Source organism: Myotis nattereri (assembly GCF_964212035.1).
Source record: "Myotis nattereri genome assembly, chromosome: 18".
Lineage (NCBI taxonomy): Eukaryota > Metazoa > Chordata > Mammalia > Chiroptera > Vespertilionidae > Myotis > Myotis nattereri.
This window is the reverse complement of record NC_138093.1, coordinates 6,573,110-6,594,233: the sequence shown is the minus strand read 5'-3', so window position 1 is coordinate 6,594,233 and position 21,124 is coordinate 6,573,110. Positions and strand designations below refer to the sequence as shown.

Below are 21,124 nucleotides of genomic sequence, written 5' to 3'. Positions count from 1 at the left end.
CAAGGTCACTGGAGTTAGAAGCCACACCAGGGGTCACCTAACCAACGGCGCATGTTGTTGCCAAGCCTGCTCCACTGGTGCCCTCAGGAGGCTTAATTATCTCCTGGTTTAGGTTAGTAAAGGCCTAGGAGTGGAGGGTGGGCTGAGTGTGCAGGCGGGACTCCAGTGGCCCCGGTGATGGTGCAGAGCAGGAATTCATCTCAAGGCAACAAAACTCATGTTTTCCCCATTGCACCCATCCAAGAAAGAGAGAGACACATACACACTTCTCCAAGAGAGATCGCACACACACACACACACACACACTTCTCCAAGAGAGAGAGAGAAAGACACACTAGTTCTTGGGATGTTTACTAGACTAGAAGCCCTTTAAGAGCAGAAACCATTGTATTAGATCACTTGTATTAGATACTCTCGGAGTGCCTAGCAGGGCCTGGCACGTGCTCAAGGAATATTTGTTGAACAGAGACACAGTCTGTATTAGCATCCCAAGAGGCTCTCCCAGAGTTTCGGTGAGACGTCCTCACCCTAAACATTCTATGCCCTTCATTGTTTTTATTCTGTGATATCCAAGCAAACTGCTGATAGCAAAGTTGATCCTCCTGGTTTCTTCATACTGGAAGTGAAGCAGATCCAACCACTAGTCGTTGTTACTTTTCTGTGGCATTTACTGTGTTGACACCTGGTTAGTACCTTGGTGACATGTGGATTAGTGGAGAGTGACGGTCTCTGAGCATGGACACCACATCTCCCCATTGGCTCATCTACTGGCTCAAACACTGTGGATATGGGCAATCAGGTTTTGTCTTGAGAAATCGAAGCATCTCCCAACATTGGGTCTACTTCACTGCGTGGCTGCCACCAGTGGCTACCGAGTGATGTCCCTCTTCATACCAATCTCTGCCCTCTCCTGACCAAGATGCTTCATGTTAGCTGCTGTGTATCATCAGGTGTGAACTGTTATTCTTCCAACAAAGTGCAGAGTGAGCTACTGTATCGTGTGCCCTCCAACCATGTATATCACCTGCCTGCTGAGTGTCAGAAGTTGAGTGTGAGAACCTTGCTCCACTGGGTAGCTCATCTGGCCTCCCCAACAGCAGCCACCATTCCCTGAGCCCTTATCTACCCAGCACTGACCTAACGCTTTCCAGACATGACCTCTTTCATGCCTCTAAAATCCTATGGAGTAAGTATGAGCTATCATGTCCATTTTACGAGTGTGGAAGCTGAAGTTCAAAGAGCTAAGTTACTTGCCCAAGATTATAAAACCTCTAATTGGTGACACTGAGATTCAAACTTTGGTCTGCCAGAGTCCCCAGCTGGGACCTTAAAACTGCACATGCACTGCCTCCTAGCAGTAATCTTACAACAATGGAATTACCGCTCCCAGGCAGTGCTTCTCCCTCACACTCAGTCCCTGGGGCTGACTACCAGGAAGAGGGGCTGACCAGCCCTGCCCTCCCCCTGGCCCATGGTGCCAACCACTCCTTGTCCCTGTCTGATGGAGCTTTGCTTTGTTGGCTCTGAGAGCTGGAGAGGGAGGACAGGCGTGCTGGGGTCACTGCGACTCTGGGCAGCAGCCCGTTCATTCATCACTGTCCCTGTTTGCGTGTGAGCAGCTGGGCCGTCCAGTGCTATCCCACGGTTGTCCCTGGGAAGCTCCTATAAAGGGGCCTGAGCTCTGGCCTTGCAGCTCCCAGACCATGGACATGGGGAGACTGCTGCTGTGGGTCGGTGAGTGTGTCACTCATCCAGGAGGTGCCAGGCTTCCTCAGTCTGTCAGCCCTCTGGTGCCAGGAGGCAGCCTGGGCCTCCGGTGGCCCGGATTAGAGAGAGGTGGATGGGACACAGTGAGAGGCCAGAGGGGCCCAGGGAGGAGTGATGAGGGAGTGGTTGTCAAACCTGGCTGCACATTAAACACTTTTATGTCTGGTTTCCACCTCGGACGAGTGAAATCAGAATCTTGGTAGGGAGGAGCCGGGATGCCCCTGCTTTTCCATCGGCAGCAGGGCTGAGCAGCACTGGCCGGAGCTTTGGCCGGGACTTCTGAAAGTCCTGGTTGTCCCCGTGCACAGCGTGTGTGTAGCCACGTGGTGTTCACCAGAGTGAGAAGGGGTTAGGTAGGTCTGGCCCCACTGACTCAGCGCAGAGACAAGAAAGAAGTAAATGAACAGCTATGGTGCTGGGCCAGTGGCTGCTCTGGAGGGCTGGAGGGCGTGCCGGGGTGTGTCACTCGCTCTGGGCTATGAGCTCTGGGCGGGCACTGACTGTGTGCGATCCCTTCCTTTGTTTGCTGCAGGGCTGGCTCTTGCGCTGAGACCCCGGGATGGTAAGGAGACTGAGCCCCCCTCTCCAGAGCCAGGTCGATTCTCTGGCTGAGTCGTGCTCTGTGTTGAGTGTCCCCCGCGTCCTGACCCTGCCCTGGACCTGTGTCAGGGTCACTGACCCAATCCAGTTCAGCAGAGGATTCTGTCACCTGCTGTTGGTGCCACCGTCTTTGTGCTGGGATCCAGGCCCGGAAATCTGCTCCGACCAGGATTTCCCAGGCCATTCTTTTCCTCCTGGGACCTCAGCAGTGGGGGGTGTCTGTGTAGCTTTGGGGTGTACATCTGTGTGTGTGTATGGGGTGAGGGGTGTTGCAGTGGCCTGGCCTCTCGGGCTGTGTCCACGCTGCTCTGTGGAAGCTGAGCCCCCTCCTCTCCCTCGGTCTCTGTCGACTAATGTATGCTCTCCCCTGCCAGGCGCTGCCCACAAACTGGTGTGCTATTTCACCGACTGGGCACACAGTCGACCCGGCCCTGCCTCGGTCTTGCCCAGTGACCTGGACCCCTTTCTCTGCACCCACCTGGTATTTGCTTTCGCCTCAATGAATGACAACCAGATGGTGGCTAAGGACCTCCAGGATGAGGACATCCTCTACCCGGAGTTCAACAAGCTCAAGGAGAGGTGTGTTCACAATGGATGTGGCGGCCGTACTTTCAGATTTTACAGACGGAAGAGAATTAAGACCCCCCTCCTTTTTTTTTCCGGTTAATCCTCACCCAAGGATATTTTTCCACTGAATTTTTTTGAGAGAGTGGAAGGGAGTGAGGGAGGGCAAGGGAGAGAGAGAGAGAAACATCGATGTGAGAGAAACACATTGATTAGTGCCTCCCTCAAGGGCCCCAACCGGGGCTAGGGATCGAACCTATAAACCAGGACTCTTCAGTGTATGAGCTGATGCTCTAACCACTGAGCAAGGGCGAGAATGAAGCTCTTTGTTATTTGTCAACGTTCCTCCATTCTTTTCGTCTGAGCCTCCTTCAAGCAGGACTCCAGAACATCCCTGAGTTGGGACTGATAAACACCCTGAGCTTTTTCTAGCCCCCGCACCCAAGCCTTTGCCTTTGCAGTGGCTGTTGCCTCTGCCTGGAATGTCCTTTTTGCCCTTCTCGGCCTGGCTACCCCCAACTCTCCCTTTAAGGCCAGTGGGGAGGATTCCAGGCCTTTATCCTGTTAAAGTGCTCCATCTCAAATGCTTCACAAACACCTGCATCTTAATTGCCTGCAACCCCCAAGTTGTGAACCTCTAAGGGGCTCCCTGGGGGGGATGCCTGTGGGTGGATTATGCCCACTCTTCTACCTTGTTCCCCTTTCCTGGGCTCTGCTCTGCTCCTTCCCTCCTCCTGCCCTTTCACTTTCCCTCCCTCCCACCCCTACTTCCCATTGTTCCGCCAATGAATGCAGCTGCCCACTGACCTCCCCGCATCATAGGAACCCGGAGCTGAAAACCCTACTGTCCATCGGCGGCTGGAACTTTGGCACATCCAGGTGAAACTTTGCCGTCCCCATCTTCTCTCTGGACGGGGGCGATGGCAGGTGGGAGGGTGGAGCAGGCCGGTAGGAGCAGCGAGGGCAGGTGGGGAAGCCAGACGAGCTAATGCAGACGCTTGCCCCAGGTCCTGTTCTGGCCCTGGAATCAAGGGCACCCTGACCTCTCCACCTGAATGAGAGACTCAGGAAAGTTCTCACAGGTGATGGGAAAGGGGGTGGGCGAAACGAGGGGCAAAATGGGGCCCTCACAATTGTCCCCCCAACCCTTCATAAGAGGCAGGGGTTTTGTCTCACACGGGGGAGTCTTGTTTAGGGCAAGAGGAAGAAACCCCAACCCTCACAGGGCCTGAGTTTCCTCACTTGATAAATGGATATTTACAAATACCCACCTCAAAGGGTTGGTTCGTCGGGGTGTGGGGGCGTGGGAAGGAAGTAGCGTAAATGAAATGCCACACGGGGGCCTTGGCACGTGGTGGCAGCTCTGCGAGCCCCTCGCCCTCCCATGAGGCAGCGTGCAGAGGAAAAACTGCCTTCGTGTTCCCTGAAGGAGCATTTCCCCAATGTCATGGCCGAGGCCAGGGGTAGAGGCCACCCTGCCTCCTCGCCCGGGAGGAAGGGACCGCAGGAGAGGTGACCTGGCCGCCTGGGAGTGCGAGGATGGACCTGTGCGGACAGTGGAGGGAGGACTGGGGATGTTGGGTGAGAACTGGCTCCGCCTACCCAGGCCTCACATCTCCCTCAGTGACCACGCCTGTCCCTCTGTGGCCACGCCTCTCCCTCAGTGGCCACGCCTGTTCCTCTGTGGCCACGCCTCTCCTTCAGTGACCACGCCTGTCCCTCTGTGGCCACGCCTCTCCCTCAGTGACCACGCCTGTCCCTCTGTGGCCACGCCTCTCCCTCAGTGGCCACGCCTCTCCCTCAGTGGCCACGCCTGTCCCTCTGTGGCCAGGTTCTGAGCATTGGCCACTGTAGACGCTGGATCAGGAGCGTACACACAAGAGGCCACAGAGTGGTTGTTTGCTTTCCACATTTGCAGAAAAGAGAGCAGGAGTGGGAGGTAAAAGGAACCGGCCCTATTTCATGCAGGTGTCCCTCAGTGATCAGCCACTAGGAGGTGGCCTGTCTCACCCTGAATCTGGCTGTGCCAGTCAATGCACAGAACTAGCCCAGAACTGCTTAAAGTTCAACTCCCATAAATTGGAAGTTTTCCAACAACGGAGAAAAAAATAGAAAATCATCAAACAGCCAATGAACAAAAGAGCCAAGAGGCCAGAACCCCTGTCAGAGCCTGGGCCTCTGGCACCACGTTTTGCAGCCCAGGCCCCGGTCAGCTCCGAGGTCTCTGTGGAAATGCTGGCCCTTGGCTGGGCCCCTCCCTTACTCAGGTCAGGGAGAGGATGTCCGCGCTAGGACAGGTGGCGGGGATTGTAATTCCCCAGGAGGGCACGGCAGGGCCAGGGTGCCTGGCCTGTGGGCACCCGGTTTTCTGCAGCCATTGATACTGAGCCTGCTTTCCACCCCAGGCCGGTGCTGGTTCTGTGTCTGCCTGAATCCCCATTCCTGGGTACTCAGCCCTGGTGCTGGGAAGGAATTTGAAGACGGTTTGAGATTTTCAAAGACCTGCCTTCCTCTCCTCCAGCCACATCTGTGCCCTTCATGGGGACAGGGACCAAGGGACCTTACAGGAGGTCATGGTTCTACAGAGAGAGCTTCTTGCCACCCTCCCCTCCCCGTCTCCCTGCAGGTTCACCACTATGCTGTCCACACCCGCCACCCGGGAAAAGTTCATCAGTTCGGCCATCTCCCTCCTGAGGACGCACAACTTCGATGGTCTGGACCTCTGCTTCTTGTACCCTGGGCTGAGAGGCAGCCCCATGTATGACCGGTGGAATTTCCTCTTCCTAATTCAAGTAAGGCCAGGCCGGCAGCTCCGGAATCTGGAAACGATTCTACTTTGATCATAGGTGGGCCTGTGGCATAGGAGGAGCAGGAAGCCAAGGGCAAGGGCAGGAGAGCTGTCAGGGAATGTTCCTTTCCTGCCACCACCCGAGAGGTGTGGGACCAAAGAGCCACGGGGTGGCTCGTGCTCTGTCGTATCCAGCGCTTGCCCCAGGCCTCCCGCCCAGGTGATGCCTTCTCCGGGCAGCTTCCTGGACTCCTGCAGGCAGGCAGCCCGACCCCTTGCTCCCGAGCCTGCCTGCCACCCTCTATGCAATCACTTACCTCTAAAGGGCCTGTGGACAGGGCCTGCGGCCGACTCACCTTTATGCTTCCAGAGCCTGGTCAAGGCTCCGTCTATAAAGGCTTCCTGGGTGGCGTCCTCTCTCCCTGACTGTTTTGCCTGGTTCTCTGCGTGTCCCTCTCACGTCCCAGGAGCTGCTGCTCGCCTTCCAGCAGGAGGCCCAGCGCACCATGTGTCCAAGGCTGCTGCTCTCAGCTGCCGTCTCTGGGGACCCGCGAATCATCCAAACGGCTTACCATGTGCCCCAGCTAGGAAGGCAAGTGGGGGCTGCCTCGGGGGGAGGACATTGAAGGGCAGGGGGCATCTCACGCTCACACCCCCAGGCCCGGGGTGGGGGCAAGGATTGGCTCCATTAGCCCTGGCTTTCTGTAGGCGTCAGAGTGAGGTGATGTGGTACCAGCCCCCCACATCGTCGTGGGGAGCGTCTCTGTGTAGCCATTACTAGGTCTCACGGGAGAGAGTCCCATGAGCCCGGCCTCTGCTGCCCCTGAGGACAGCTGTGGACACTGGCCGTTTGGCAGAGGGCTGGCATTGAGAGGCAGCTGAGTACCAACCACTGACACAGAACCAAGACTGGGCAGGCCCCGTCGGGCCCAGTTTGCAGAGCGGGTTGCACAGCCAGATAAAGAATAGCTTGTAACTCCTTCTGAACGGGCCAGCTCTGGACTAATTCGCTCAGATTTCAAGAATCAAGCATTTACAGAAGGGAAACGGAGGCAGATGCAGAACAAAGAGAGGCTGGGGTGCTTCTGTGAGTGGTTACACCAGGGAGTGTGGTTTCAGTGTGAGCAGAAGGGTGGGAGACCCAGGGGGCACGGAGTTTGTTAGTCTTACAGCCAGGCAGGGCTGAGGGGGGTCCTGCCTTCACCAGCTGGGTGACCTTAGGCCAGCAGTTTTCAACCTGTGGGTCGTGACCCCTTTGGGGGTCGAATGGCCCTTTCACAGGGTTCGCCTAACTCCATCGGAAAACACATATATAATTACATATTGTTTTTGTGGTTAATCACTATGCTTTACTTATGTTCAATTTGTAACAATGAAATTGGGGGTCACCACAACATGAGGAACTGTATTAAAGGGTCTCGGCATTAGGAAGGTTGAGAACCACTGCCTTAGGCGAACTGGTTAACTCACCCAGTTTCAGTTTCTTTAGCTTACAGTCGGGACAGTCACGGTCCTGGGAGTACTGGCCGGATTGAAATGAAATGAGATGAGCCATGTAAACCCTTACACCAGCGACCTGGTAAGGGCTCAAGTACACTTGGCCACTAGAACAGCTTTCTGGATGCGGTGGGTTTCAACGTCCCTTGAATTGCAGACGGGCAGAAGTGCTCTCACTGCTATGGGACAGTTACTGCTTTACTCACGTCGGTTTCTGCAGACCTGTTAGTACGTGTGTCAGGCCCGACTGCCTTTGTATTCTTGTCTGAGCCCTGCCTGTTTCCATGGATACCCTCAGGATGGCATAGGTCCCCAGGCTAGTTGTTCTAGTGGCAGTATCTTAAGTGGATGGCCCAGTATGGGCAGGCCCATCAGGCAGAAATACTAGTAGCAGGGAAGCTTGGGTGGCCAATGCACAGCTAGTTAGCTAGTCAGTTAGTTAGCTAGTTAGCACAGTGATGATCTGACTTAAACATCTACCTAGTCCAAACCTTATACACATTTCCTCCTGCTGCCCTGTACAGGCTCCTGGATTTCATCAACGTCTTGACTTTCGACGTACATGGGAGCTGGGAAGAGTTCACAGGGCACAACAGCCCCCTGTTCTCTCAGCAAGGAGACCCCAGATCTGTGGTAAGAGAAGGGATGGTCTCAGAGGCAGCTGGACCCCTGCCCCGGAGCCCAGGCCATAGTAGCAGGAGGGTTTGTGATTTCCTACGTGCAGGCATATGCCATGGATTACTGGCGGAAGCTGGGGGCCCCCTCCGAGAAGCTCCTCCTGGGGTTCCCCACCTATGGGCGAACGTTTCACCTCCTCAAGGACTCTGAGCATTGGTTGCAGGCAGAAGCTGTGGGACCTGCATCTCCAGGGAAGTACACCAGGCAGCCTGGCTTCTTGGCTTACTATGAGGTGACAGGATAGGGACCTCTGTCTATTCGTTAAGGCTCCCCCACCTGCAGTGTGGGCAAGAGTAAGGTCAAGGGGCAAAGGAAGGGTGAGGGCTACAGACAGGATGGAGAGGTAGTTTACTGGGGCAAGGGAAAGCCTCTCTCTGGGATCGTTTCTTTTTCTTCAAGGAAGTTATTTGAGTCCTTTGTAAGGAATGAGGGGCTAGGTGGAATATGAATAAAGGGGACAGATATTTCACTCTTAAAAAGAATCTTAAATGTCATACACGCCAATCCTGACTTACTATACAGCCTAAATATAATTAATATTTGCTGTATGTGTAAAATTTCAAACATTTGCAAAGTAAAAGAATAGTGTGACCTCCTCTCCCTGCCGCCATGACCACATACCACTCCTCCCCCTGTTTCATTGATTAACCTCTCCTGGCCAATCTTATTTCATCTCTGCTCCCGGACTCCCTCCCCACTATGAGATTATTTTGAAGCAATTCCAAAAATATCCTCTGCTACAGATTCTTCCTTCTCTACCCCAGTTCCACTTCTTTAATCCCAGTCTCAGCGAAGCTTGCTTTTTGTGGAGGAAAGACACAAAGACCCAAGGGATTGTAAAACACAAGAGAAGACAACGAGAGGCACAGAATGTGTGGCTGTAGGGTCGGGAAGGGTCTTATGGAGCAGGTAGAGCCCTGATGGGCAGGAATGACAGCGTGGGAAGGACCTCCCAGGCAGAAGACAGGACAGCAGGTACAAGGGTGCCAGAGGGAGACTGACAGCTTTGCCGTAAGTAGTAGTGGCGGGGCCAGTGTCTCTCCAATCTTTGCTCTGTGCTGACCTGCTGGAATGTTCTCCTGCGAATCCAATGAAGCCGAGTGGTGAATGGTAGCATAGTGAAATACTGTTCTTGAAGGGCATTATGGGTCAAAGAACTCTTGATAGAACTTTTAAAGAACAACAACAACAAAAAAGACTTAGACATTAGCTTCTGCAGCCCAGCTTGAACACTTCTGCTTGCTGGAAACCCAGCTGACACGCAGATGCTGGATTGATTGCCACAACCGACTTCTCTTTGCCTTTGAGAACTTTAAACTCATCCGAGGTTCAAAGGCTAGTTTGATAACTATCTAGTTGGGGTACTTTATGCCCATTTCTAATGAACAGAGGAGAGACTTGTTCATGAAAACTCTTTAGAAACATACAGGTTTGGTCAAGGGTCAGGTGTGCTACTGTTGGTACGTTGGTGTTGACATGATTCACCAAACCCAGGTCGGGTTTCTTAAGGAAGTCATCCACCTTGGTTCTCTTTCTATCATTTCCATCTTGGACACTAGAGGAAGGCATGTGTAATAGCAGGAACTTACTCAGAATAGATGGGAGGTCCTTCGTGAATGGCTTCCCCACACCCTCTTGGGTCTACCTTCTTCTCACCCCCTGGTGAGGAATTCTTCATTCCTGGGCAAGGAACAGTGTGTCTGCTGGTGCTTCTCTCCATGGCCCTTCACAGAACTAACCTGCGACACCCCTGGCAGATTTGCTCCTTTCTCCAGGGAGCGAAGAAGTGCTGGATTGAACATCAGCGTGTCCCTTATGCCTACAAGGCGGAGGAGTGGGTCGGCTATGATGACGCCATCAGCTTCAGACACAAGGTGAGGCCTTGGTTCTTTCTTGATCCAGCATAGAGTTTCCCTCTGGCGGCCATGAGGCCCTTGTCTGTGCTGTGTGTGTGTGTGTGTCTGTGTGTGCACGCTCGCACTGGGTGGAGGATGAAAATGTGAGGGTAACGATGTTGGGTGAGTTTTAGACATATCTGATCTAAATGGGGTTTCCTAATTCCATCTAACCCAACCCTCTTATTTTGAAGAGAAGAAATCTCAGTTTTTCATGATCCCATAGCTAATAAGTGGTAGAGGCTAAGTTCAAATACAGGTTATCCTCCTATGCCTCCTGCTGTATTGCCTCCTGGGAGTCCATCTTCTGTTTTTTGCCATTGTGCTCAATCTGGAGGGCGGCCAGTATAGCAGGTTGACTGACTACTCCTTTGCAGGCATCGTTCATAAAGAAAGAGCACTATGGGGGGGCCATGGTATGGACGTTGGACCTGGACGACGTCAGGGGCACTTTCTGTGGCACTGGCCCTTTCCCCCTTGTCTCTGTGTTAAAGAACCTCCTGTTGCAGGCTGGTAAGTAGCTATGACCTGGAAGCTGGGGTCAGAGGTTGTATAAACAGGCACTGGGCGGGCCCCTTCTGTTAGATCTAAAGGCTTTGGTGAGGCAGCAGGACATTGAGAAAAGAGCATGAGCTTTGATTATTCTCGGGCCAATCTGTTTTCTAATCTTGGTTTGGATGTGTGCTCCCCTTGACCGCTCTGAGCTTGGTTTCTGTATCCGTAAGATAGAAATCATCCTCCTGACATTATTATAAGAACCGGATGAGATATGGAATGAAATCCGTGCTGGCTCATAGTTAGCACTTAGTATATGTTAGTTTATTTCTCTATTTGTTTTTATCTCCTGCTTTCATGGCCAAGGGCCAAAAAGGAAATTAGATTTCTTTGGCTGCCTCTTTGATTTCGTAGAGCCTTCCCTGGCAGCTAGGAGATGGCCTCACATGCTAGAGCTGATGGTTGATAGTCCTCATTTTATGGATAAGGAGCTTAGGGCTCAAAAAGGTACCACAGGGGTGCAGATGGGACTCCAACCTGATTCTTTATGATATACTGTCCAGAGCAACTTTCTTTCTTTCTTTTTTTTAAAAAAATAGTTTTTTATTGATTTTTAGAGAGAGAGGAAGGGATAGGGATAGAGAAATGGAAACATCGATGAGAGAGAAACATCATCCATCAGCTGCCTCCTGCACAGCCCCTACTGGGGATCAAGCCCACAACCTGGGCATGTGCTCTGACCAGGAATCGAACCAGCAACCTCTTGGTTCATGGGTCAATGTGCAACCACTGAGCAACACCAGCCAGGCCAGAGCAGCTTTCTCGACCTCAGCGCTGTTCCTGGTGCCTCCTACATTGGGGGACACAGGAGATTTATTCTTGAAGACTCAACAAGTAAAGAACTAGGCCATGGGGGCAAGGTCTTGCTGAAGGTGGCGCTAGAGAGGTCAGAGTAAGGGCTCAAGGATAGAGAACTGGCAGGCTCCTTCTTGGAGTCATTTACCAGGAATCTACCAATCCCCTGAGTGCCCATGGGCATCTGGGATCATGTTAACATGATGGGGTGGGGGAGCAGGGCTTCCATGTGGTGGGATTTTATCTGTGTCCTCAAGTATGTGCATGGTGGGATCCTCCAATTTTGGATTTGGGGAGCAGGTACTTACACCCTGGAGTGGTGCTAGCCCTGCTAGTAGTTATGGGATGGGAAGGAAGGGGTAGGACTCTCATCTTTTTCTGATGATTTTCTGTAGAGTCCAGTTCAACTCTTTCACCAAAATTTTGGCCCTCATCTGCTATGAATTCTTCAAGCACTGGCCCTGGAGGGCTGACTGTGACCAAGGCACTGCCCACTGTTTCGGGGATTTTGCTCTCAGGAGGAGAGGGTATGGCCACTGAGACGCAGAGAAAGACTGAAAACATGACCACAATCCCCAGAGGTGGGATTGTGACCCCTACAAGGGGAGCTGCATCCTTTGGAAAGCACACTGTAGTTCTACAAGGGAAGACTGAGACCCCTGGGGAAAAGACCATGACCCCTGTGACCCCTGAACAGATGACTATGACCTCTGGGCACCTTGAGACTGAAACCTCCGGAGTGAAGAACATGGTCCGTAGAAGGAAGACTGTAGCACCTGCAGAGATGATTGTCCCTTCGGGAGAGATGACAGTCACCCCCGATGGGAAGACTAAGACTCTAAGAGGAGAGCATTTGACATCAGAGGTGGACACAGACCCCTGATAGGTTACTTTGCTCTTTAGATGGAAGCTGCCCTCTGACCTGTCGTCCAGCTCCCAGGACACTCCTTTGGCCTTGGCGACCCCTTTGTTCCCATTGATGGAAACCATTCTGTCAACCGATGACCCTTTCAACCAGTGCTCTCTGTCTAAGGATAGGAAACTGCTGTGGATCAAGGAGCGTCCCCTCTGTTGGTGGCAGACGCTGGGGAAAGCCCTTCTTTTCTTCCAGGTGGCCTGGCAGAAGCCTCCTGTGCCTCACCCTTCATAACCATTCATGGGGCAAAGCAGGTCCCAAAGCCACAGTGAGCCAATCTCTTCTCTGTTGAATAAACTAGAAGCAAAGAATCCATCCGAGTTCTTTGACGTAATTTCTTTCTCTCTTTCTTCTTTCTTTCTTTCTTTCTTTCTTTCTTTCTTTCTTTCTTTCTTTCTTTGTTTCTTTCTTCCTTTTACCATTTCTTTTGAAAGTGTAATCTCCAAGTCTTAAAATGAGTCTCAAATTAGAATTCCAGTAGTGACTTACTGAACAGGCTAGAGAGGGAAAGGCTAGAATGAGCCCCGTGGTGTTGGAATCAGAGGTATCAATATGAAGTCATGATTCTAAAAGTGTATACAGATAGGTCAGTAGAAAAATTGATATAGAAATACAGTATGTGTATACATAATTATATTCCTGGCTTGGACCACTGAGAGAGCCTGGAAGCAATGACATTTCAGAAGCAATAAGCCCATCTAATGCTCAGATCTTGACTTCTAAATTTTGCTTCTCAATAAAAGGAACCGGGGATCCTTGAAAAGATAGCTGATTCTTGGGCTGGGCCAGGGGAGGCACAAGAAAAGACTGGAATATCTTACGTTTCCATAAAGTAAGGAAGTACTCAAAAATCAATGAGGCCATGCCAGTGGGATACAAGAGCCACCCTGAAAGAGTTCCAATGGGACAATTTGCACAACAAAATAATAATAGATTTTACCCCATAGAATAAAGTAAATATCATGAGTTCATACGCTATCGATGAATAATTGAATTTAAAAATGGAGAAGGGACAGCTGCTCCTTAAAATAGAATGTCAGTTAATAAACATTGAAGAAAGAGTCTAGGGTGTGACAAGAGACTGAGGCACAGATGTGGGGTGGGAGTCTTAGGAACCACCGGCAAGGTGACGATTTGACCGATTGACATGGGAGAGGGGCAGGGTGCAGGCTCCGAGGGCATGACTAATGAACAGGTACGGTTGTCTGCACCCAGGAAAGCGAGATGAGGAGAAAATGTTATGAGCGTTCGTCACTTTCTAATTTGAATTTTCAAAACACGATCTTTGTAAGTTAGAAATACTGCCAATAGGTGGCAGCAGCATGCAGGGTTACATTTTTTACGAGGACCAGAAGAAAACTTGGTCCTTGTGCACAAATGAATGAAAAAAAAAATTTCCCCATAAAATAAAATATCTTCCCCCCCCCCACAAAATAAAATAACTTTCTACATAAAAGGGGAAAGCAAGTATACATCTCTTTGTTGTTATTATCATTAAGATTGATAGTTTCGTGCACACTGAAGCTATGAGAGCTTGCGTACACCAGGCTCAGAGAAGGAGGCTGTGGTTAGGTAGAGGTTGAGTTCAGACACACCAGAGACTTAATCCCACCTCTACCATTTATTGACTATATGATCATGGCGGGGGGCGGGGTGGGGGGAGGTAGTTTGATTCTGTGCCAGTCATTTCAGCAGGAATGCAGACATTTGCATACCAGGGCCATTTCTTAATGGTCTTTGCACTTCCAGAGCTCACTACGGAGGTGAGCATAGCGTGGGCATTCACTACATGTTGGCTAATTTGTGAACGGAGACGCTGAAAATGAGGAGCAGAGTGTCGTGGACATTGAGAATCACCTATGGAAAGCCATAGACGGGACTGATCAGAGGAAGAGGGAGGAGAAAGAGAAGTAGAGAGTAGACTGTAAATTTCAAAGCAGCACATGCCCTTTGAAGCTAAAGAGCAAACTGTTCCGTTGTTCTGGCAGAAGTTGCCAGCACCCACTTCCCAGTAGGCACGGACACCAGGATCTTTTGTCTCCAGTAAACTTTACATTTGTTATCACAGCCTAATCTTTAGATTCCATCAGCAAAGCCACTAATTGCTTTTTAAATAGACCACAGAGTAGACAAAGTCCTTCATGCTTGCCAAAGGGAAAAACAAACAGAATCCATGGGAGTGTAGGGGAACGGGCTGTTACACAGGCAGAAAAGTCCAGGTGCCTAGAGATGGAAAGAGCAGGGAGATCAGGGTATAAGAGAGGGACCCGACCTCCCTCTGTGCGTCCCAACACTTGGGTCTGTCACTGTGTCCTGTGTGTTGGTGAACATCGGCGCCATGAAGATCCTGGTCTTGGTCTTGGTTTGCCTACACCTCTCAGAGGGTGTGGAAAGGTGTGTATTGGGATGCAGCCTCACTGAATTCCAGCTCCAAGGGAGCGTGACAAGCTAGAGAAGAGCGAAGGGTTGCAGGTCTCTTGGAGAGGCAGTCAGATTGTACCACGAACTGAACATCCACTCGGAGCCAAGACTTGAAATGGATGGATGGATGGATGGATGGATGGTGTGTGTGTGTGTGTGTGTGTGTGTGTGCACGTAAGGGTGGGTTGAGTGTTTTGTTGGTTTAGAAGAATGGACAATCCCTGTTCCAAGCTTATAGCAGGCGCTGGGAAGAAACAGACAGTTATTCTCTGGAAACAAGATATAAGCACAACCTCCCCGCCCAAATATTATGTAGTGTGTTTCTGTGTTGGGAATCCAGGAATGACTGTAGTGGTCAGAACTTGCTAAAATCCAGGAGGACTTCCTGGACCTTGCTCTTCCTGAGCAGAAAGTACTGAAGAGATTTGAAAACTCCAGGTCAGATCATTGAAGAGGTTGCTTTAACGGGGCAAGGTGAAGCTCATTCATTTTTTAACCCTATTCTCTGCAGAATCATTCTTAAAAAAGGCAAGTCTATCCGCCAGACAATGGAGGAGAAGGGCGTCCTGGAGAAGTTCCTAAAGAACCACCGAAAGGAGGACCCAGCTGCCAAGTATCATTTCAACAACGATGCTGTTGCTTACGAGCCCATCACTAACTACTTGGATGTGAGTGAAGGTGGAGGGGTGTCCATCTCTTGGCTGATAACCATGTAAAAGTACTCATTTATGCCCCTCATTAGCTCTGATTTGGACTAATTACTAAACCCAAGTCTCACTTTCCTATGGAAAGTATCTAAATAAATTATGGGTTGGTAGTATCTAATAGGGTAGTAGCTCCCTTTCCTTTCCCCTTTCTCTCATTACTGGCCCATCTCTCCAAAGCCCCATTTATATGGTTAAGAGACTTATAGGGGCAATGTTCAACTCAATGGAGAGACCCTAGGGAAGTCCTAGCAATGAGCTGCAGGAGAAAGAAGGAAAACATGTGCCTAGCTGGTTTGACTCAGTGGATAGAGCATCAGCCTACTGACTGACGGGTTCCAGGTTCAATTCCAGTCAAAGGCACATGCCTAGGTTGCGGGCTTGATCCCTAGTAGGGGGCGTGCAGGAGGCAGCCGATCAATGATTCTCTCTCATCATTGATGTTTCCATCTCTCTCTCCCTCCCCCTTCCTCTCTGAAGTCAATAAAAAACACATTTTTTTAAAAAAGAAGGGAAAATCTCCCCCTTTGGAAAGATACACTGGTGTCCAGAGAAAGTATTAGAATGTTCTCGAGGCTATGATGTCTGCTCAGGGCATCTTGACTTACTGGTGTCTCGTGGACTGTTCTTAGTAAGATGTTACACAGAGCATCAGAGCTGGAAGCCACTTTAGGGAATCACACATGGGATGGGAAAATTGTGGGAGAAGCCTCTTATTCCCCTAAGGAGTGATTTGGGCAAAATGTGACTCCCAATGGGTCAGCTTCTTCCCCACCCTTAGGACAAGGCTAAGCTGTGTAATGAGGGTGACGAACCTTTCTTTGCAGGCTTTCTATTTTGGGGAGATAAGCATTGGGACACCACCCCAAAATTTCCTGGTCCTCTTCGACACGGGCTCTTCCAATCTGTGGGTGCCCTCCACCTATTGCCAGAGCCAGGCCTGCTGTGAGTATACCGCCATGCCACCCCTGCCATGGATGAGAGCAGAGTAAGGGGCAGAGTCAGGATTGGCCCAGGTTATAATGTCAAGTACAGAGTTCTTGGTGCATATCTACGATCTCTTCCTTCTTAAGTTAGGAACCTCTAGAAATCTTGCCCTCAGTCTTGCCAACAGTTATGGAGAGAGGCAGCAGACAGACTGTAACTTCCACTTCTTTCTACATTGTCCCTTTCCCTCCTCTCTCTCCAGTGGCCAGAATCCCTGACATTTTTGAGGGGATCCATCCCTCAGGGAATGATGGATTGAAAGGAATTCGGGCAATGTTTGCTGCCTAAGGGGACAGGCTTTTCTGGGGCTAACACGGTTTGTCTATATTGTGACGGATCCAAGGCTGAGCCCCACCCCAGACTTGGTCTGATGATCCTGGGCCATTGAGGATGTGTTTCCTCCAAGCATCCTGAAAGCAGTGAATGATGCTAATATTTCATTCTGTCTTTCTACAGCCAATCACAACAGGTTCAATCCCAGCCTGTCCTCCACCTTCAGAAACAATGGGCAAACCTACACACTGTCCTACGGGAGTGGCAGCCTGAGTGTGGTCCTGGGATATGACACTGTGACTGTGAGTGATGTTCTCATAGCCTCTGAGGTTCTGTGCTCTGGCTCCCATTTCTAAAGCCTTAAGCTCTCACACAAATCCACGATTACTAGTCAGGTCAAACCTTCCCAGGAGCTGAGAGTTGGAAAAGGCATCAAAGGCCATCTCATTCAACCTTCCCCCCAAGACAGGAGTTGCCTCCACAGCAGCCCTGGCTGCAGAAAGCCCGTTATGCTGTGTTGAAACTGTGTGTCGTCTTATGACTGTTCCCTGCTCTCCACTCTACCCTCTGCAACCACACAGAACATCTGCTTCCTCCTCCACACAACTTCACCTTGGTTACTTAGAGATTTGCCCTTTCACCATTTTCTTATGTTTTTATGTCTGACACCCATAGCTTCTCTACAGATTTTGCACGTAGACTGCTCAATAGAAAACCAGTCGCTGTCCATGGAAATGGAAACTAGAACTCCAGGAAACAACCACCTTTGCTTCCCCAGCACCCACACACTTTTTCCTAAAACATACGTGGTTGGGTGACGCTGTTGCCCTTTCACCTCCCACACAAACACCCAGGAGCGAGCTCAGTGTGAAAGAAGCCAGCTTCTCCCCCCAGATCAGGGTCTAGATTCCAGACCCTGGGCACCTACATCCGGGAACGATTTGTCCACGTTGAGTTGTTCAGCTGCTCTGTCTGCTTGGCCCAGGTTCAGAACATCGTCGTCAATAACCAGGAGTTCGGCCTGAGCGAGAATGAGCCCAACAACCCCTTCTACTACTCAGACTTCGATGGGATCCTGGGGATGGCCTACCCCAACATGGCGGTGGGCAGTGCCCCCACAGTCATGCAGGGGATGCTGCAGCAGGGCCAGCTCACCCTGCCCATCTTCAGCTTCTACTTCTCTCGGTAAGAGGCCTTGTTCTGGGAAGAGGTAAGCAAGTGAGGCTCCGTGGGGGCTTTGGACAACTCAACACCAGTCAGAGCTCAAGCTGTAGCGTTTTCTGACTCAGTGACTGCATAATCTGCTATGCACTTCTGAAGATTTATAAACACATTTCTGGGGGAATTTTATTTTAAACGCACTGGAATGATTTTTAATTGTGGCCATAAACCATCCGATGACTCTTTTCTTAAAACATAAGCAGTAGTCCTCAATATTTGTCCAGTAAACCTGGAGATTGCTGTGAGCGATCCGCGTAACTGTGGAGCTATAGAACAAGCGCCGTGAACATTGACCAGTGAAGAGAACAATAATGAGATGCTAATTATAACGGCATCTCTGGCTTTATGAAGGGTTCTTGTAGCAATGACTTCCAATGACATCTTACAAATCCTGTTGCTGCCCTCATTTTTCCAGTGAGGAAATGGAAGCTCAAACAAGCTGTGAATGTTAAGCAAGCTCCCCCCATGTGGGTGTAAAGCCGAGACTCAAACACAAACATTTTGATTTGAAAGCTTTTCCTTCTCCCTCTGGCCTTGAACTTTTGTGACACGCGTCACTCCCTGCTTTTCTTTTCTACACACACGATCCTCAGGGAACCTGAAGTCCAAATGCCTTTCGTCTATGACTGGCAGGTGCAGGGTAGCGAGCACAACAGACCCCAATCCTCTCAGCATTCCCTGGTGACCCACCGGGCCATGACAGAAACACCCTCCCCCCAGCAGCCTCGGCATCTCTGTCAGGCCATGCGGGTGCTCTCAGAGGGGTTTCTTGCTTTGCCCCAGGCAGGGTGTCTGGGATACTTTTATAGCTTTTTTCCAGGTGCCTGATTTCCAAGTCCATCTTCTTTATGGACATAGTCTGTGTTTCCAATTCTCTGAAAATTATTCCCAAGAATGATTGGGTGTCTGAGAATTCCCCTTTCCCTTGTACCTTGAGCCAGGTGATGCCTGAAGAGCACCCCTTCGTTCTGCCGTACCCCAGTGTGGGAGGGAGGGAGGGGAGGGGAGAGGAGAGGAGGGAGAGCAACGCCTGACCCATCTGTATTATGGAAACTCATTCACGTTACATTCCTTCTCAGCCAACCAACCCATCAGTACGGTGGAGAGCTCATCCTGGGCGGCGTGGACCAGCGGCTTTATTCCGGTCAGATCGTCTGGGCCCCTGTCACCCAGGAACTGTACTGGCAGATTGCCATTCAGGAGTGAGTAGAGAAGCGGAGAGTTCCTGTGGGTGAGGGTCACGCGTGGGTGTTTCTCTAGCATGACAGCATTCCCTGTTGCTGGCATGGCAGGGCTTTCTCGAGGAATCACCAAACCCTCAGGCTGAGATAGACTCTGGCATCCAGGTCCTGCCTTCCCAGAGCTTTCAGCCAGAGCTGGAGGGGTTGCCAGACCAAGCCTGAGGGCAACACTCCGTGACCAGGAAGGCACAGAAGCACGCCTGGCAGAGGTGTTAGTGGGTGGCCTGCTTCCTGGAAGAGCCAGAATGCCGCAGCTGGGCGGCTGGTGGGTGAGGGCTGATCATGTTGGTAGCGGATGCTCCTGACTCTCTGTACTGGTGTCCCCCTCAGGTTTGCCATCGGTGACCAGGCCACTGGCTGGTGCTCCCAGGGCTGCCAGGCCATCGTAGATACCGGCACTTTCCTGCTGGCGGTTCCCCAGCAGTACATGGGCTCCTTCCTGCAAGCGACAGGAGCCCAGCAGGCTCAGAACGGCGATGTGAGTAACCAGAAGCCACGGGAGTGCCTATACAGCCAGGCAGGCTCAACACAGGAGCCCGGGCTCAGGCAATGAGGTCATCAGAGGGAGGAGGAAGGGCTGGGTGGGCCCCTGAGCCCCTGGCAGGACAGATCGGGTGGGAACACAGCATGAACTCTCAGCGCAAGGAACGGTAAGGGGGTGAGTAATACCGACTCCATCCAGACTGTGAGTGGGACCAACGGCTATGGGCAGGTGCTCTTAACCCATCGCAGGTCTTAGGAACACGCGCCAGCTTGGTCTGGCCACTGTCGTTTGACTGCAGTGTCATCAGGGCACAGTGCGTTTTCCCATCCCACGCGGGTTTCTGTCTTCACTGGGAAGACATACGTCTTTGGGTTTTACTCCGAGAAGCCTCCTGTCCCCACCCCTCCTCCTCTTTGCACACATATCAGTAGTTTGCTTCTCCTTGTATGTGAGAGTCTGGGCCCAGACTAAATCCTGGCTCCCCAAGGTGTGTGTGTGTGTGTGTGTGTGTGTGTGTGTGTGTGTGTATCCACACCTTTTCTCTGTAATTTGTACTTTCTGGGCTTAGAAATTGTTGTGGAATGAGCCTAACTCCTTATAGCCATATGGATACAACTCAGGTCTAAGAGCTGAGATGCCTGAAAGGAGAGGATTCCAGAAGAAAGAGGGGGGTCTGGTCAGCGTTGTACGGGAGTCAGGCCTTGCGGCCCTCGCTCTGAGAGAGCCTGTGCTGCAAGGTCAAGCACAGTCACCCAGGAGAAGGGGGCTCGCTCTTCGTCTGGGCTCCAGGGGGCGCTCTACAGCTTTGCCTTTTCTGTCTCCCAGTTTGTGGTCGCCTGCAACTCCGTGGAGAGCTTGCCCACCATCACCTTCATCATCAGCGGGTCCCAGTTCCCTCTGCCTCCCTCCGCCTACGTCCTCAACGTATGTGGTCACTCCCAGGATATGTGGTTGGTTGGGCCCTACAGCTGTCCCGTGTCCCAGCTCACAGCTGGGCAGCTATGGGGAATCCCCAGGGCAGGGCTGGGGTGAACAAGAATTCAGAGACCCCAGAAGGTGCCATGAACTACAGGGTGGGGGAAGTTTGGGTGCGGGGAGGTCTCTATAGTGCAAATGGTTATATCCTGGTGTCCCCTGTCCCCTTAGAACAACGGCTACTGCAGGCTGGGGATCGAGGCCACTTACCTGCCCTCCCCCAACGGGCAGCCGCTGTGGATCCTGGGGGACGTCTTCCTCAAGGAGTACTACTCAGTCTATGACATGGCCAACAACAGGGTGGGCCTTGCCTTCGCCGCCTAGACGGCGAGGGGCAGCTGTCGGCACCCCGCACGCAGGGCTGGGGATGCCCTCGTGTGGCTGTGGGCTCACCGCACCATTTCCAACTACCCTGACCCCTTCTGTTCACTACAGTCTTACTTCCTGCAACGAATAAATTGGGAAACTCCAAAAATCTTTGAAGTTCCTCCCAAAATGTCCTTTTTGTGTGTGTTCTGCTTTTAGTCATTTATTCTAAATGAAACTTAGCAGCAGCTACGTCCGGGGGTCTGTTCACTGAGCGGTGGGAGAGAACCGGGAGGGAGAGCAGGTCTGCGCGCAGCCGGCTTCAGCACAGACCGGAGGCCTCCACCCGAGGTCATCCCCCCTCCCCGCACTCTACTCCAGCGCTTTCCTCTCTCCATTCTGGAAAGGAACATGAACCAGACCCATCCCCAACTTCAGAATGTTGGAGAGAGAAAAA

General features: G+C 51.5%; 2 protein-coding genes across 2 annotated transcripts; both read left to right on the top strand.

Annotated features, from left to right (window-relative positions):
• The first annotated feature begins 2,299 nt into the window (after nucleotides 1–2,299).
• On the top strand, nucleotides 2,300–12,368 carry OVGP1 (oviductal glycoprotein 1). Its single transcript, XM_081113168.1, has 9 exons — nucleotides 2,300–2,946; nucleotides 3,754–3,810; nucleotides 5,558–5,723; nucleotides 6,187–6,311; nucleotides 7,741–7,849; nucleotides 7,941–8,126; nucleotides 9,652–9,768; nucleotides 10,167–10,302; nucleotides 11,535–12,368. Exons 1-9 carry the CDS (start codon nucleotides 2,327–2,329, stop codon nucleotides 12,020–12,022), a joined length of 2,004 nt encoding a protein of 667 aa, XP_080969294.1. The 5' UTR covers nucleotides 2,300–2,326; the 3' UTR covers nucleotides 12,023–12,368.
• A 2,025-nt stretch (nucleotides 12,369–14,393) lies between these two features.
• On the top strand, nucleotides 14,394–20,861 carry LOC308534684 (pepsin B; the record flags this gene model as incomplete). The annotated part of the gene is made up of 9 exons (XM_081113251.1): nucleotides 14,394–14,449; nucleotides 14,988–15,144; nucleotides 16,008–16,125; nucleotides 16,624–16,742; nucleotides 17,426–17,625; nucleotides 18,741–18,863; nucleotides 19,233–19,380; nucleotides 20,212–20,310; nucleotides 20,533–20,861. 9 exons carry the CDS (start codon nucleotides 14,394–14,396, stop codon nucleotides 20,683–20,685), a joined length of 1,173 nt encoding a protein of 390 aa, XP_080969377.1. The 3' UTR covers nucleotides 20,686–20,861.
• Between the last annotated feature and the right edge of the window lie 263 nt (nucleotides 20,862–21,124).